Raw genomic sequence first — 17,424 nt, forward strand, 5'->3', positions numbered from 1 at the left:
AAATTTGACAGCCATGCTTGGTATAACTTTGAGGTTCTTCCTCGTGAGTGAGTCGTAACATGTATTTAGTTTGTGAGTTTGATAATTTATAGCTTCATGTAGCCCATGATTCAGTTTAGTTTTAAAAGCTTAGGTCAAACAAACTTCACAAACAAAAAAAACTATTCCCTCATAGTAACTATTGAATGTGGGTCTAAAATTTTGTTTTATCTCTGACGACCATTTAGAATGACCTTCCTTCTCTCATACCTCCAACGGTAAAAAAAACTGACAAAACACTGTAGTAGTCTCATCAAATAATTTCTCCACCAAACAAGGCAAATATCTCGAACTCACATCAAAATTGTCTCCCTCTCTTCTCTTAAATGTTTACTCCTGCAAATTTTTTTTCCCTTGTTGTTTGGTACTCGCAGAAAGCCTAAAAGCCTGGTTGGTTTCTCTAAAATGCATCATGAGCAAGAAAAAGAGAGGAAAAGAAAGGAAAAAGGGCACATAAGTATTCATCTGCTCTGTAATTTGTGAATTTATAGTACTTTTTGTTGGAATGCATTAAATCTATTATCCGACATTTCGAATGACAAAGCACGAGGTCTCGTCAAAACCTAAGTTGTATTCATGTTTATGTTATTAACATTATTTACAATTTTAATCCTAAGATTTAGAGCAGTGCACTATATAAACTCTCCCACTTTAGAGACATCCCTCTAAATCTATAATCTGATATTTTATCTCCAATAATAAACCGCCTCTCTCCTCTCCCTAGTGAACCATGATTGTCGATTTCTTTAACACTTTTGATAGGCTGTTCCCTTTGCAGATAATTTTTTTGCAGCTTTGCATTGCAAAAAAGGAGACAGAAAACGTGGTACATTGATGGTGAAAAACAAGTAAGTAGCTAATATTAGCTCTCAGTGTTCCCCAGTTGAGGAATTCAGAAACCTTTTTGGCTGTGTATAATGTTGGTAAGTGGGCAAACAGAGTATCCCCATTTTCTCATCTTCTGCTGTGAGCTTTGCAGAGTAATGTTTTAATTTAATGGTTTTGCCTTGTAAAGTTGTAGCTTGCCTTTGCCTTTCTTTTTACCTATTTTCCCATGTGAGTTTCATCATTTTTCCCCTTTCTGCTTGTGTGTGTTGCACTCAATGATAGCAAAGAGAAAGAGGCCAAATGCTAGTGCATGAGCCTTCAATAAAATCAGTCAAATATTATGGGTCTTTTTCTTTGGGATAATGATTAATTTACAGATGTTCTTTCTTTTGTAGGGATTCAATGGTTTTTTTCCTTTTTTATTTTTTCAATTTTATACAGATGGAAAGATTACTGTTGGCTTTGGATCAGAACTGAATCTGGCTTGATTCTCTAAACAAATTGAATCTTTTATTTTTGTAATGAGGTGGAGGTATGTTTGCCAATATCATGGTGCTGTTGGTTTGTTTAAAATATATATGGTCTCCTTTGTTAGCGATTTTGATCCTAATTTAATTTTTAAAATTTATGTTTATTCTCTAAATTTTCTTGGTTTGGTTTTTACGAATTCTTTTAAAAACATGTGAATTCTTTCAAAAAGAAAAACAGGATTTTAAAATTTGTTTTTTTTGGCCCCATTTGGTAATAAATTATTTTCGAAAATTAAGCCCCTAAATACTACTTCTATCTATTGATTTATATGTTTTATTGTTTGCATTTTAGGAATTTTCAAAATCAAACTTAAAATTTGAAAACTACAAAAAAAGTAGTCTTACAAAACTTGTTTTTGTTTTTAGAAATTGGCTAAGAATTCAAATATTTACCTAGAAAATATGAAAATTATACGTAAGAAATTGTGAAAAAACAAACATAATTTTTAAAAATTAAATGATTACTAAATGGACCATTGTTTTTGAAAATATCAGTGAAAATATTAGCTTTGTTTTTAATTCAAGATCATTGAATTTTATTGAATGAAAAAAGAAAAACAAGGATGTTATATTTTTCACTATAGACTTTTAAGACTATTTTAATGTATGAACTTTATAGAAAAGATACTTTAATCATTGTAAATCTATATATAAAATACTTAACATAATCTTAAAATAGATATATTTTTTTTTCATATAAGTTAAGACGTTTTAACTTTAAAGCTATATATAATAAGTCAAATATGAGAAAAAAACCAGCTCCCTTTACGCAAAGTTTATTAAATAGAAAATAAACTTTTTGAAAATGGGAAAAAAAAGGACCCAAATGAAATAAAATAAGCATCAAATTTCGTGACAAAATAATTTACCAAAATTCAACTTTTGAGTTTTGACTAACATTTTTCCATTAAAATAAATTGGTGGGGAATGGTGAGTGATGGGAGAGGATTCCTCGACATAAATCACCACATGGGTCTCTTATAACACATAACAAATTACAATGACAATTTGTAAATATTTCCACTTTTTTCGAATAGACAGACCGCACAATCCAACAATAAATATAATAATTTTTTTTTTTTGTTTTTTAAAAAAAGTTTTAACTATTCACAAAAATAGTAAGAAAGAAGAGTAATTGATACTAATAGACTTCTATCCGCGTCTGTCACAGACATCTATCACTGATAGATGTTGATAAACTTTTATAACATCTATCAAAGAATGTTAGATTTTGCTATTTTGTATAAATAATTTTCCTTATTTTTCTATTTTTGAAAACCTTCCTAAATATAAGCAATAATTAGTATTTAATTTAAAATAAGATTATACAAAAATAAGAAAAAAATGTTTTAAACGGTAAAATTGTTGGAAATATTTTTAAATATAACAAAATATCATAACATTGTCTATCAGTGATATATAACATCTATCAATGTCTATTAGAGATTAATGACAGTAGCCCATTAATGTCTATCACTGATGAATAGTGATGTTTTGCTATATTTGTAAATATTTTGGTTCATTTTGGTATATTTAAAAATAATTCCAAAAATAATTCTAAAATTTGGAGTAAGTTTAATTATGCATTTTGTTTTCTTAATAAATATGGAGTATGAAAATTTGGACTTTCTATTGTAAAGTACATGTCAATTATCGTTGAGTTATGATCGCACTAATGAGTTTTAATTATGTACTTAGACTTTGAAAAGTTACAATTTTAAATTTTGAGGTTTGTTTCAGAAGATTTTCTTGGAAAGTTTTATTAGTTAAAATAAGATAAAAATTTGATTGGTGTGTATAAATGGAAAGATATGTGTAATATTATTTATAATATCATTCATATAAATCAAGGGAACCTTTGATGTGGAAAATTGATTACATAAATAATATTAACGATTTTTTTTTTTTTATTTGAAACAATAGAGAACTGTCTTGATCTATTATATGGTTCTAAATAATATCACACATCTTTAAAAAATTTTTTACAACAACGGTCATTCTAATTTCTACCATTATTTTAACGAAAATAATGTAGATTTTTTGGAACAACTTAAATTTCAGTTTTTTATTTAAAAAAAATAAATTATTGAAGAAAAAAAAAAGAAAATTCAACGTTTAAATATAAAAATAAAACTTTCAAAATATAGAGATATGATTAAAGTTTGAAATGTCGATGTTTTCACGGTCTCAATTTTATGCAAATATTGATATCCTTCAAAATTATAAAAACTATATTTAATTGAATAAATAAGCATTCTCCTTTTAAAATAAGTTGATGTTTCTCATTATTAATATTTGGTTTACAAATGTGGATGGAAATTTAAAATCTTAGGTATTGATAGAATCTCACCTCAAACTTTATGATATTTTGTATAATTTAACCCATTATTTAAGGGAGTTTTTTTTTTTGACTGATGATCTTAATTTCGTGGCCTTAATGTCATTTACTCTAATTTTTTAAAGAAAAAGTTCCAAATATAATAATTAAGTCTAAAATATTAGTAGGTATAGTACAATACAAAGGAAAAGATACAACAAAATTTAAATAGTCTATAAGTAATAGACTATAGCACTGGTAGGAGTCTATCAGTGATAGACCGTATGATTGATAAGCTTTGGTATATTTGTAATTTTTTTAAAATGTTACTATACACTTAATTATCATCACAAAAAATGATAGCCATTACAATTACCCTTTTTAAAATAATGAAAGATAATCGTCTGTCATTCTTGCAACATACTAAAAGCATGTTAACTATTCATACTACCCCTCATGATTTTAGTGAACGTGTGAAATTAAAGTCATACATGCTAGGGCTCTTACTCCCTACCTCACACTCCTCTTTTCTCCTTTGTATTTGCACGCAACTAGTTGAATATATAGTCCTCTCATACGCTAAGGTTTTTTCTCTCTTGACTCTCATTCGTGTTTCTCCTTACTCTCTCACTCATACTTATCACTAACTCTTTATAATAGTACGAGAAATTATTGATGATGAACAAATACTTAATGCATTTGATAATGGTAGAGAGTTATCTTTCATTATTTTAAAAATTGGGAGAAACAAGGTTAACTCTCCAAAATTAAGTCATCCATAAGGGAAAAAAAAACCTCTCTTTTTAGTGGGAAAAAAAACTCATTAATAATAATACCATACCACATTCAAAATGAAAAGAAAAAAAAGAAAAAGAAAAAAGAATTATGTTAAAAAACAAAAAACATTACCCCACGCGCGGACATGAAGATTGTGACGGTTTCTCCACTCTTCATTTCGTATTATTATAATTTCGCGCTTTGAGGTGCGTTTTACGCGACTCAACTCTCGCTGTTTCCACTTACCGAAAACACTGAAGAACAAACAAGAGAGAGAATTTCAAGCTGAAGATTGAGAGAGAGAAAAAAAAAGCAAGCAAAAATGATGATGAGGTTCTAAGAAATTGAAGAAACAAGCTAACAAACAGAGCCTTTGGATCGGAGAATCAAAAGCTTCAAACAATCCCTCTTCCTTCTTCTTCTTACTCTCTACTTTCTCCATTCCCTAAGCAACTCTACTTCTACTTCTTCCCCTTTTCTCCATCACTTCCTTTTCAGCAGACTGCATTTGATTGATTGCCAGAGGAAGTTCTGTTGTGGTTTTGGTGGTGGAAGAAGATTCATCTTCAGGTTGTTCTCTTGTATCTGATTTTTTTTTTTTTTTTTTTTGGCAATGGGAGCTCGTTGCTCCAGATTTGGACTCTGTTTTTGGCCTTCTCAGATCGAGTCCAATCTCAATGACTTGTCCTGTGCCGGTGAGTGCTAATTTGTGGTTTTGTGGTTTTTTTTTTTTTTTTTTTTTTTTAATATATATAATTTTCGGTTGGAATTTGAGCGTTGCTGTTGGTTGTGTTGTGAATGCAGAGAACGAGGATGCATTGCCTGGATTCTGCGAGTACAGCTTTGATCAGTTAAGAGCTGCTACGTCGGGATTTTCTTCGGAGAATATTGTTTCTGAGCATGGAGAGAAAGCGCCTAATGTTGTTTATAGGGGAAAACTTGAAGATGATCGAGTAATTGCTGTGAAGCGCTTCAACAAGTCGGCCTGGCCCGATTCTCGCCAATTCCTAGTCTGTGATCTTCCTCTAATTTGAGTTTTGTGCTTACTTTTGTTATGCATTGCCTCAATGTTAATGAGATGTGTGAGTATGTTGATTTAATGTGTAAGCAGGAACGTTTAAGGTGATTGTTAGTTGTGTTTTGGCATTTTCAGGATGAAGCTAGAGCCGTGGGGCAGCTAAGGAATCAGAGGTTGGCGAATTTGATCGGATGCTGCTGCGAGGGCAACGAGAGATTGCTAGTGGCTGAGTTCATGCCCAATGAAACCCTTTCCAGGCACCTTTTTCATTGTAAATTTTCTAGCTAATATTAGTGTTTATGATGCTGAAATTTCTTTACATGGATTTCGCTTTTTCTTTTTGGTTGGTCTCTTATACTTTATATATCTCGAAGTAGAATATATAATTAATAGTATATTTAATGGTGGTTGGAAAGCAAGCATGCAAGACTACGCTTTTAGTTAATTTTCTATATAGTGACCTTTTAGAAATTAAATCTCCCCCTCCCTTTCTTCTAGAATCTAAGAGATGAAATTAAATTTACATTTTGATTACAAACATTTTGTATATATGATAATCAATTTGGTTCCGGGGTCCTCATTGTCGAAAATGAGGGGGAGTACATTTTAAGCTCCATTAGTACTAAGTTCACGTGCCTAGCCATTTAATTTGAATACTTATAGGGTTGTTTTTTGTGTAGGGGAAACGCAGCCTATGAAGTGGGCAATGAGGCTTCGAGTGGCATTATATCTAGCACAAGCTTTGGAGTACTGCAGTAGTAAGGGAAGGGCATTATACCATGACCTTAATGCTTATAGAGTTCTCTTCGATCAGGTACGAAATCGTATCCACCATGCTTCCATAGTTCTATATTTTTCTCTTTTCGATGTTTGGATATATTTCATGTACTCTTAATAAATAGCCCTACTCAACAGGATGGTAATCCCAGGCTCTCCTGTTTTGGCCTCATGAAGAATAGCAGAGATGGAAAGAGCTATAGTACTAACCTGGCTTTCACCCCTCCAGAATATATGAGGACAGGTATTGAACATCTGCAGATTAGATGTGGCGTGTTTAAGTCATAGTAGAGATTCATTGGTGAAATTCTGAAGATTATTGGTTTCTGTGACATTACCTGTTGACTCTAGATATGGTAAAAACGACTGGTCCAGAAAAATGACATGCAACGGCTTTGTTAAAATTATACACAAGTTTATATATATAGGTAGCGTTACAACATCCGTCAATTATGCAGTATGCTAACTGTAGATTTTACATTTGACAGGGAGAATATCGCCAGAAAGTGTTGTGTACAGCTTTGGCACTCTATTGCTTGATCTTCTCAGTGGCAAACATATTCCCCCAAGCCATGTAAACTGTTTCCTCCTTTAGAAGTTTCTCTACATGTGGAAGTTTGATTCGACTTTATCCCAAAATACAACCGGAACAATTTACTCCAGAAAATTTTGTCATGCAAAAAACTTGTGTTTCTCTAGAAGTCTAGCTTCAGTAATTGGCTCTGGCTTGATCAATTATCAGCATTTTAAAGAACATTGCACTGGGCTTTCCTTGGTTATCATAACAGCTTTTGCATTCGGAGATTTGGAAACTTCTTGTTGACTTTTAACCAAGTTCACTTCTCTCAGGCACTGGATCTGATACGTGGAAAAAATTTCCTGATGCTGATGGACTCATGTTTAGAAGGTCATTTCTCTAATGATGATGGAACCGAACTAGTGAGGTTGGCTTCAAGATGTTTACAATATGAACTTCGTGAGAGGCCAAATGTGAAGTCTCTTGTTATTGCTCTCACTGCTCTTCAGAAAGAAACCGAGGTACAGTACAACCATAATGTCCTGGTATTAACTATCCATAATAGTTGGGCTCGTTAGTATAGTCTGTAAAAGATGCTATGTTTGATATGGTTGCCAGCTAAGGACATAGCCCATTATTATTCTATAAAGCCGGTTGGCAATAATGCAGAAAAAAGAGAATCGTCAAATTCATACAGTTCTACCTACTGGTCTATGTCAGGTTCCTTCTTACGTTCTTATGGGAATTTCTCATGGGAATGCTTCCTCCAAGCAAATGTCATTATCACCTTTTGGGGACGCTTGCTCAAGAACAGATCTTACTGCGATACATGAAATTCTGGAGAAGGCTGGATACAAGGACGATGAGGGAGTTGCAAATGAGGTTGGCAAATTCATCTATAAATTTAATTTTCTAAGATCAGAGATTATGGAGGCTACTCTCTGTTCCCATTAGAAACTCTTTGTTCATTTTAAGGGACGTCAAATTAGAGTGAACCTCTTTACCAATTTATTTTTCCATGCCAGTAAAATGCAACTAGCTATTTGTTCATGTATCTCATTCGACAAAAATTGTAACTCGTTGTTTTACATCCTAAAGATGAAGATTTTGATGTTATGTTGTTAACTGGGTGCACCATCTGCTTATTAACTAGATACATTACATTTTTAGTGGCACAAGTCCCCTTAGTTTATCTAACTGAAAATACAATTTAAAAGTTGGTCTGCTTCGTTGCTCATCAAGTAGAGAATTTGGTTTGTCTTGCAGCTTTCTTTCCAAATGTGGACAAGCCAAATACAGGAGACGCTCAATTCTAAGAAGCGTGGGGACTCGGCATTTCGAGCTAAAGACTTTGTAACTGCCATCGATTGCTACACACAAGTATGTCATTAACTATAAAGACGAAATACTTCAATCCAATTTTTATCCTCCAAAATCTTCACATAAATGCCAGTAAAAGCTTATATTACGACGTAAAATTCAATCATGACATAATGGCCTCATAAGAACAAGCAGAAGGCCAGTAAAAGGCGGCATATCAATGGATACATTGCTCATAATTCTAAATCAAATAGCAACTGAAGAATACCTTCAAGATGCAGTTTGGTTAACAATTATTTGGATGTCTCTGATTTTTACTGGCCCTTTCAGTCTGCAGTGGAGAAAATTGATTCTGATATCATAAAATAGGCGAACCGGCATGTCTTGATGCTTGGATTTCGGTATTGACGTCAGTTGAAACAATCTTTTTTTTTCTTTTTTCTTTTTTTTTCGGGTTCGCAGTTCATAGATGGAGGAACCATGGTATCACCAACAGTATTTGCTAGACGTAGCTTGTGTTACTTGATGAGTGATATGCCTCAGGAAGCTCTAGGAGATGCTATGCAAGCCCAAGTGGTATCACCAGATTGGCCAACTGCCTTGTATCTTCAAGCTGCGGCTCTTTTCATCCTTGGAATGGAAAATGATGCACAAGAAACTCTGAGAGATGGAACATCCCTGGAATTCAAAAAAGAAAGAACTTGAATCTGTATAGGTACTTCTCTTTTAATTAACATTATTCTTATATATTTATTTGTCTCTGCCTTGAGCCCTTTTCTGTTAAGTTTCTGCAACAACGAAAGGGCTTGATTACTGAACTTCTTGTGAGTTTGTGTTGGTGCAAATTTATATTTTCCTTGCCCAACAAAGCTATCTTGTTGATTCTGTTCTGCTCTAGATGTCAAATCTCTTGTATTCTTTGCTACGAGTTGAATGATAAAATTAGTCTGAGATTGGCTGCAAAGGAAAACTTATTTTGCCACCATTCTAGTCTTAAAAAAATACTGTTGGTCACCATTTCTTTTTATTAAACCAAATATTTGTTTGGGTTTTATAGCCTCTGATATCATATTAAACCATTGATTAGATAAAAAACTTAAGCTAATGGGTGAATGTAAATTTAGTTATATCATCTAACACTCTCCCTTCACTTGTAAGCCTGAAATATGTAGAACCAAACAAGTGGAAATTAATATTTGATTGGGGAGGAAATAACATTGTATGAGTTTGAACACATGACCTCCTGAACCAACCTACCTTGATACCATATTATCCACCATGCATTCCCTCCAATCACAAAGGAGAAAAAACTATAAAAACAATAGGGGTAGTTGCAAATATAGTAATCAAGTCTAAAGTATTAGTAGATATAACACAGTCCAAAACAATTTGTATCGATGATAGACTATATCGCTAATAGAAATCTATCAACAATAGAGTATATCACCAATAGACTTCTATTAGTGATACAGTTTGTCACTTATGGAGACTATCGATGATAGAGTCTATCATTGATAGATTTTGTTATATTTACAATTTTTTTTAAAATATTGTTATACACCTAATTTTTAGCTTAAAAGTGCTATTCATTGCATTACCCAAAAAATATATATAATTTTTGAAAAAAAAAAGTTTGTCTGTGCCACATGACAACCTGTGATTGGACACTTAGATGGCCCCCATAAAAATGGTTGATGTACTCAAATCTTTTTCGTGTGAAAATTGATAAATGAGAGCATGGTGGGGTAACTTCAAGAATAATGTATTTTTAAGAAGAAATGACAAATATATGCTAGTTTTGAAAAAAAAGATCGTTGAGAATCCTACATTGGAAAAACCAAAGGGATTCATACTCTTTATAGGATAGATGAGTTACTCATCTCATTGTCAATTGGTTTTGAGATGGAGTCCTATACAAAACAATGTCCATGACTTCACAATCTTATTTTTTTTATTTATATTATAATTAAAGTGTGGGGTGGGAGAATCGAACCTCAAATCTCGAGATCAATAGTCTATTGTCGAACTCGGACAAAAAAGAAAGACTACACAACTCATATATTTGACCCATTCACTCCAAAAGTTGAAAGGTTTAACGATGTGACATCACTATGCTTTAATTTGTTGCTCAAGTTTAATATTATGTATATAAAAATTAGCCTAAAAGTTTTAAAGAAAATGTCAATCTAAGCATAATTCAATTAATTAAGAAAATGAAGGGTTTTTTAAGAGGGAATATATATAATTCTCAAGTAGTTTCAACCTAAATTATATTATCTCATCAGTTAATTAACATTGATACATTTTTTTAATATTATTTGAATTTTTGTCAATTAAGTTCGGATAAATAACCAACTACCATTCTAAAAGTTGATGGTTCGATCTTCCATACCACAGTAATTAAACTAAAAAACATGTCTTGTTTTTAATTCAACAACATGCATAATGAGAAATTAAAACCTCCAACTTATTAGTCGGATATACATATTTTATGCTAGTTAAGTTATTTCACGTGAGATTGACTAGAATTATATATTAAACATTTCAAAAGTTGACCTATCCCTTGTGTAGGAGATAAAACAAATTTGAAACATCAAATTCACATCACTCCACTTTATTTTGTCCAAGAAACATCCATACAATCTGAATCAGTTGAATCCTGAATCCGTGTAAGCTGTTCTTTCATCTTCATAACCAACTATTAAGACAATATTAAACAAAATCAGACCATTACAATTTCTTCACGAAATGTTATGACCTTCCTTTTCAAGAATAAATGTTAGTGGCTGGTTATCATGACAAATTATGAGCTATGAAATTGAGTTATATTTCATATATTTTTTTAGTAGATTTAGAAATTAGTTTCTAATATAAACAATTGTTTTAAATGAGTTTGATACTATATTTATAAACGATAAAACTACTTGTAATTATCCACTAAATATTAGATTGATTCTAATCTATAAATAATTAATTTATGAACCTGTTTTATGTAATAATTTTTTGTAATATTATATCATTCATAATGCATTACATATAACAAAATTTAATTAAAAAATACATTCCGTTTATAATATGAAGCTCTATTTTTAAATGTTCTAAACTTTATTTATATTATGCATTTTATAATTTAAAATTTAAAATCTGAATGCACCAAACATATAAAAATATATTGTTTTCAGAATTTGTCATGTTTAGATCACAGTGTGAAAACAATTTTAAATAAAGAAATCCAGATTATATGTTGAAAACATATTTATTGAACTCAATGAAATTAAAACATAAAATAAAATATGGATGGTCATCTAAACAACTAGGAGTATACTTGGATTAGGTGGGTTGAGAGTATTTTTTGGACCAACCCAAAAATTCAAGTTGGTTAGATTGACAATCCAAATGACCCAAATAAAATTTCCAACCCAATCCAATCCTACCCGTAAAATTCGAGTTGGATTGTCAAGTTATAACTTATTTTTTCTTTTTAATGAAAAATATGTAAATTTAATATACTAATAACTAAAATCTCATAAAATTCAAATGCTAAATACTAAGTATCTATGATATTTATTGCAAATTTTAAATAAAAACAAATATCATAACAATTTTAAAAGAAAAATATTAAAAATTCACAAATTACTCAATACAAAATAATCAAACTTTAAACAAAGAGGAATATATATATATAATTCGAGTTGGGTTGGTTTAGTTTTGTTCATGGGTTCGGTTGGGTCAATCCAATTTTTTTTTAGTCAACCCACAACCCAATCCAACCCAACCTAAAAACAAAACTAACCCAACCCAACCCTTATATTTTGGGATAGGTAGTCCAGATTGTTCGAGTTGTCGAGTTATTTGAAGACCCTACAAACAACCTTACCATCCATGTTTCAAGAAGGAAAAGTGGTTGTATTCATCTCACAGCAGGACAAAGCACACAATACAAGATTCTTCAACCTCAATTAAACATGAAAATCCACCAGTAACTGAGAATAGATGAGAAGTTTAATACTTAGTTCGGATGATTGATCTTTCTTTATCTCAGAAACAAGTAAAGCACAGAAGAAAACCTGACTATGTTTAAGAACTACTACTCTTGAGAACCTATAACTCTTTGCACCAGGAAATAAGGTTGGCCAAAAAGAATCAGCAACTGAAACTTCTCTGCAATCATGAAGTTTGAACTTCAGCTGATGGGTTGCTTTCTCCCGATCTCGGCAAGCTAGCGATATACTTCCAACAGCGCTTGTGAACTCCGCTGATTTTCTTTGGAGCTTCGGCAATGGGCGTGCCTGGAAATTTTTTGTAACATTGTTCAACCTCGGTCATTGATGAAAGTATCCCAATAGCAACAAAAACATACAGAAATTTGAGTTGATAGAAACTCAAGTTTTAAGCAATACAATAATGGTTGACTATACTATATCAATTACCAAGTCCGGAGTTGCCTCAATAGAGACTTCAAAAGGGAATTTTAACATTCATTTAAAGCAATTCAATAATGGTTGGTATATCAATTACCAAGTCCGGACTTGCTTCAGTAGTGATTTCAAAATGGACCAATATAATTATATAAAGGAGGCTAACTTACTTGACCTATCTCCAGTTTAAGCTTTCAGGACCTCATGCCTCAAAAGTCCAAACTTGAATACTTTACTTGCAAACCATTAGGATCGATCCTTTTTTATAACTATTTGATTTTTAAAAATTAAATTTACAAACAATACTTCCATCTATAAGTTTCTTTGTTTTATTATCCACTTTCTACCAATATTTCAAAAACCAAGCTAATATTTGAAAACTAAAAAAATTAGTTTTCAAAAACTTATTTCGTTTTCAGAATTTGACTAAGAATTCAAAAATTTCTTAAAAATAATAGTACAAAAATGGAGAGGAAACAAGAAAAACTATAAACAGAATCGTCATCAAACGAGGCCTATATTGTCATGAAGCATAATCCTATACATCAAGAGCGAAGATCAGTAAACAGTGAATATTGAATAATGTTAGGACTTTCATCTTTTCCAATCACGCAGCTAAATCAACTATAAAGCATTAGCTCATGATGTCATGGTACCAAATTATAGAATTTAGCCTGGGTAAAAAGAACGTATAAGACATTCAATTGTTGCTCATTCTTCTGAACAAATATTAGAACAAAATTTCAGCAACATGGTGAAATAAAAACAAAAATGAAATTCCAATAACGATTGTGGAACTAATTTCGTGATATACTAACCATCTTTATGAGCAATGCCCCATGCCTTGCCGTGCGTGCCATTCTGTGAGAAAAAAAGGCAAAAGAAAAACTTAAACCCTCAATCAGATTGCCCCAAAAGAAAAAAGATTGTTACACTTCCTGTTTGATTATCAATAGTCAGAGGAAAAGTCTACAAATCTTAGTAAACGATTACAGAAATTAGGCAATCCCACTGATATTTTACCCGAAACAAATCCTTTAAAACCCCTCAACCGTTCAATTTACTTGAATGCACACAAGAAATAGAAATCACTGGCAGAGACTGAATACCATTTGTTTCAAAATTTCCGCAGATTATAGAGGGAGATTGATCTCAAATGAACCGCAACATACATCAAAGAAAAAAAACGAGATGGAAACTAACCTTGTACAGATTGATTTTGGTGATCTGGTACGATATTTCATCCCAGTGAGCTTTGGCGACATGGTATCCTACTCCCCAATTGGGCAAAAACTGAACTACTTCGAACAGGTTCTTCTTCTTCTTCCTCCGTTTGTTTTTAGTCGAAGCAGTGGAGGCATTGGGGTTCGAAGAGGAAGTTGACGGCGAAGAGGTGCTGAAGGTTCTGATAAAGGTAGAAGATAACCTGGAGAAATCTAGGGCACGACTGATCGCAGTTCTGTTGGCGACGACAGCCATTGGCGTGTCTCTCTAGGTTTGGTTGGCCTTCTCTTCGGTATCGCTATTTCGCTGCACTCTTCGGGGTTTAGGCAAGTGAAAATTGGTAATTTTCGTGCATTTCTTCTGCTCGATCCTTTTGTTTTTACAAATTGGTTAAACAAAACAAATTAAATACTATTTTGGTTCTACTTTTAAAAATGTATATTTTAGTTTTGGTCTACTTTTAAAATGTATATTTTAGCTTTTGTATTTTTAATTTTAATTTGTCTAGATTCATGTTTTTTTTTCTAAATTTTAATTTGGTTATTTTTTCATTTTTACTTCATTTTTAATAGACCAAAATGATCACTTTTTAAAGTATAGAGATAAAAAATACAGAGACCAAAGTCATATTTTCAAATTTCTCTAGCACCAAAATTTAAAGTGGATTTTCATTACACTTTTAAATTTTATTTCAAAAACTATTATTTCATTAATTAAATTTTTTTGTTAAAATAGTGGTGGTTCAATAGTACCATTCTAATTGAATTTTAAGTACCCTTCGTTGATTCCATTGTTAAAATGTATATTTTAGTTTTGGTCTACTTTTAATGTATATTTTAGCTTTTGTATTTTTAATTTTAATTTGTCTAGATTCATGTTTTTTTTTCTAAATTTTAATTTGGTTATTATTTTCATTTTTTACTTCATTTTTAATAGACCAAAATGATCACAAATGATTCACTTTTTAAAGTATAGAGATAAAAAATACAGAGACCAAAGCCATATTTTCAAATTTTTCTAGCACAAATTAAAGTGGATTTTCATTACACTTTAAATTTATTTCAAAACTATTATTTCATTAATTAAATTTTTTTTGTTAAAATAGTGGTGGTTCAATAGTACCATTCTAATTGAATTTTAAGTTACCCTTCGTTGATTCCATTGTTAAAATGTATATTTTAGTTTTGAGTCTACTTTTAAAATGTTATTTTAAGCTTTTGTATTTTTAATTTTAATTTGTCTAGATTCATGTTTTTTTTTCTAAATTTTAATTTGGTTATTATTTTCATTTTTACTTCATTTTTAAAGTATAGAGATAAAAAATACAGAGACCAAAGTCATATTTTCAAATTTTCTCTAGCACCAAATCCACTTTAAATTTGTTTCAAAACTATTATTTCATTAATTAAATTTTTTTTGTTAAAATAGTGGTGGTTCAATAGTACCATTCTAATTGAATTTTAAGTACCCTTCGTCGATTCCATTGTTAGGTACTTAAGCACCTTGGGAACTACACCCCAAAAGCTAGCTATTGGGGTGGGAGAGCCAAGCCACTTAAGTATCACGTTGGTCATCCCATTCTAACCAATGTGGGACAAAGACAACCCATACTACCTTGGTTCCTAACAGAAAGCTTGCCTACAAAAGAATAAAAAACTGCACTTTGATGTGGTGTAGGCTACACACCTCCGATGCTTACGTAAAAAAAAGTTCGAAGGTTCTCAGTCTAAGTTAAGCTCTTGTCCTCATCTTTTTCCTTTTCCCTTTTCTAATCACCTCTTCCTTATTCTTTTAGGATTCTACTTTGGATTAAGTTTGTGCAGATCATGCCTGGACAGAGGCCGACCCGTTTGGTATTCCTTCCCATGTTGGTACAGTCTTCTTCCTTGTGGTTTTGGCCTTTTAGGCTTTCGACCAATGAGCCTGCCTTAATGGCTCGGCCTTAGCCTCGTCCTCGGCTTGAATGAGGCCGACCGATCCCATTTGATTCCCAACTTATTTCTTTAATCTTCATTTCTTCCCTAATTGACGTTTTTACCCTTGGCTCTAGGATCCATTCGTAACATTAGCATCCACTCCCAAGTTAGGATTCGTTGTCCTTCTAGCTATTTTGTCTCGGGTTTTAATCCTGAGAACCTATCTTGGGAGTATATTCTCCCTTTTCGATTTTCACGCCATCCCATCGCGAAACTTAATTCGAACTTGTTAGAGGTTGTTGGGCCTATCAAGCCAAACCTTTTTGAGGTTCAATTGATTTTCCAAGGCGCTTCTCCATCTTATGACGAAGTTATGCACCAAGTTGTGTCGGGCCCACCTCAAGGATAGGTTCTTCATAGATTTTTGCCCTTCATACCTTAGGGTTCCTCGGGTCATGAGCTGACCTAGAATATTATCTAGCTAACCCTATTAGAACTTAACCAGCTTCTTGGCATAATTCTCCATCCCCATGACAGAGTTGTGGTCGCCTCTTCTTTCATTTCCTCAGATGGGTCGTTGCTTTTTGTGCCAATCTCTCTGTAGCTTCGTCTTTCAAGTGTTGCTTTTCTCATCTACGCTAACCATGTAGCTTTTATTTCCTCTGTCAAGCATCTTAGATCTACATAAGAGTCTTCCTTTTGCTCACTTGGTTAGGCATACTCTGATAGCTTTTGAAAAGAGTTGTTTTTATGTCCTTAATTTCCTTTTCTTATTGTGTTTAAAATGATTAAATATCTATTCTCGTAGGAATTCAAGCATTTCATGCATTTTGGAGCCTTATAGGCTGTTGATGCGTTATTTTATGATGTGAAATTGTGGATGAAATGTGATGATGGAAATGCGTTGAGCACTAATCAAGTTTTCTCAGCAGAATCCAAGTGTAAACCCTACTGAATTTCCTAGTATGTCCAGGGTCAAACTCAGGGACTTAGGAAAATAGGTTGCATTGATAATTTTTAGGAAAACTTTGTGGTAACCAAATAAATCAATAGTTGTTAAGGTTGTTTTTTGCGGTAATGAGAAATAAACAAATGCAGCGGAGTTTGAAAAGAGTTGAATAAACAGAAGATGCGATGAGTATGCGGTGAGTGGGTTGAGAAAAGTTTCGACTAACATTTCCTAGGACGCGTTCATGCTATGCAATCATGCAACATGCATACAACAATAAACCACCTCTCGGTGCGAATGCCACAGCTTCTAAGGCTAGAATGCATGCAATGTATGCAATAAGTCTATAGGACCTACACATAAGCCTCTATTCTTATTTATGTGATGAAAAAATGACACACACACAAATAAGGCGACTACATAATATTATTCCCATCTCTAGGATGTATGCGATGCAGGTTGACAAACAGAGCTTATCTCTAAGTTCCTATCTCTTGTTTATGCAGTTCTAATCTTGCTCTCTCGAGTCTAGATTCTAACCTAGCTCTCTCGAGTAGCTCTAAAGGGGTATTTGGCACAACATAACACAAGATAATCGCAAGCAATGAACTTCCTAGGTCATGTTAGCTTAGTTCTTCTCAACCCATTTGACTAGTTTAGCTACTCATGCATGCTAAGAGAGTGAACAGATGTAGAATAAGAACTTCAATTGTATAAATATAAAGATGAAGTACAAGATAACAATGCAAGGATAGAAGAAAGAGCCTGGTAGCAATGTCTTGATGCCCAGGCTT

The 17,424-nt window shown here is 32.4% G+C and overlaps 2 protein-coding genes across 3 annotated transcripts; one reads left to right on the forward strand and one right to left on the reverse strand.

Moving 5' to 3' along the window:
• The first annotated feature begins 4,696 nt into the window (after positions 1-4,696).
• Positions 4,697-9,108, forward strand: LOC120087719 (serine/threonine-protein kinase BSK5). 2 transcript variants are annotated; one of them, XM_039044593.1, is made up of 10 exons: positions 4,697-5,186; positions 5,296-5,501; positions 5,645-5,780; positions 6,190-6,323; positions 6,425-6,530; positions 6,775-6,860; positions 7,136-7,324; positions 7,524-7,685; positions 8,070-8,183; positions 8,586-9,108. In XM_039044593.1, exons 1-10 carry the CDS (start codon positions 5,105-5,107, stop codon positions 8,826-8,828), a joined length of 1,458 nt encoding a protein of 485 aa, XP_038900521.1. In that variant the 5' UTR covers positions 4,697-5,104; the 3' UTR covers positions 8,829-9,108. The 2 variants fall into 2 exon arrangements, with proteins under 2 accessions (XP_038900521.1, XP_038900522.1); XM_039044594.1 differs by having other exon boundaries at positions 4,698-5,061.
• A 2,898-nt stretch (positions 9,109-12,006) lies between these two features.
• Positions 12,007-14,132, reverse strand: LOC120087826. The gene is made up of 3 exons (XM_039044748.1): positions 13,745-14,132; positions 13,360-13,402; positions 12,007-12,412 (listed from the first exon to the last, which is right to left on the reverse strand). The coding sequence occupies exons 1-3, from the start codon at positions 14,018-14,020 to the stop codon at positions 12,291-12,293; spliced, it is 441 nt and encodes a 146-aa protein (XP_038900676.1). The 5' UTR covers positions 14,021-14,132; the 3' UTR covers positions 12,007-12,290.
• Positions 14,133-17,424: the final 3,292 nt, after the last annotated feature.

Source organism: Benincasa hispida, chromosome 10 (genome assembly GCF_009727055.1).
Source record: "Benincasa hispida cultivar B227 chromosome 10, ASM972705v1, whole genome shotgun sequence".
In the NCBI taxonomy this organism is placed as follows: Eukaryota; Viridiplantae; Streptophyta; class Magnoliopsida; order Cucurbitales; family Cucurbitaceae; genus Benincasa; species Benincasa hispida.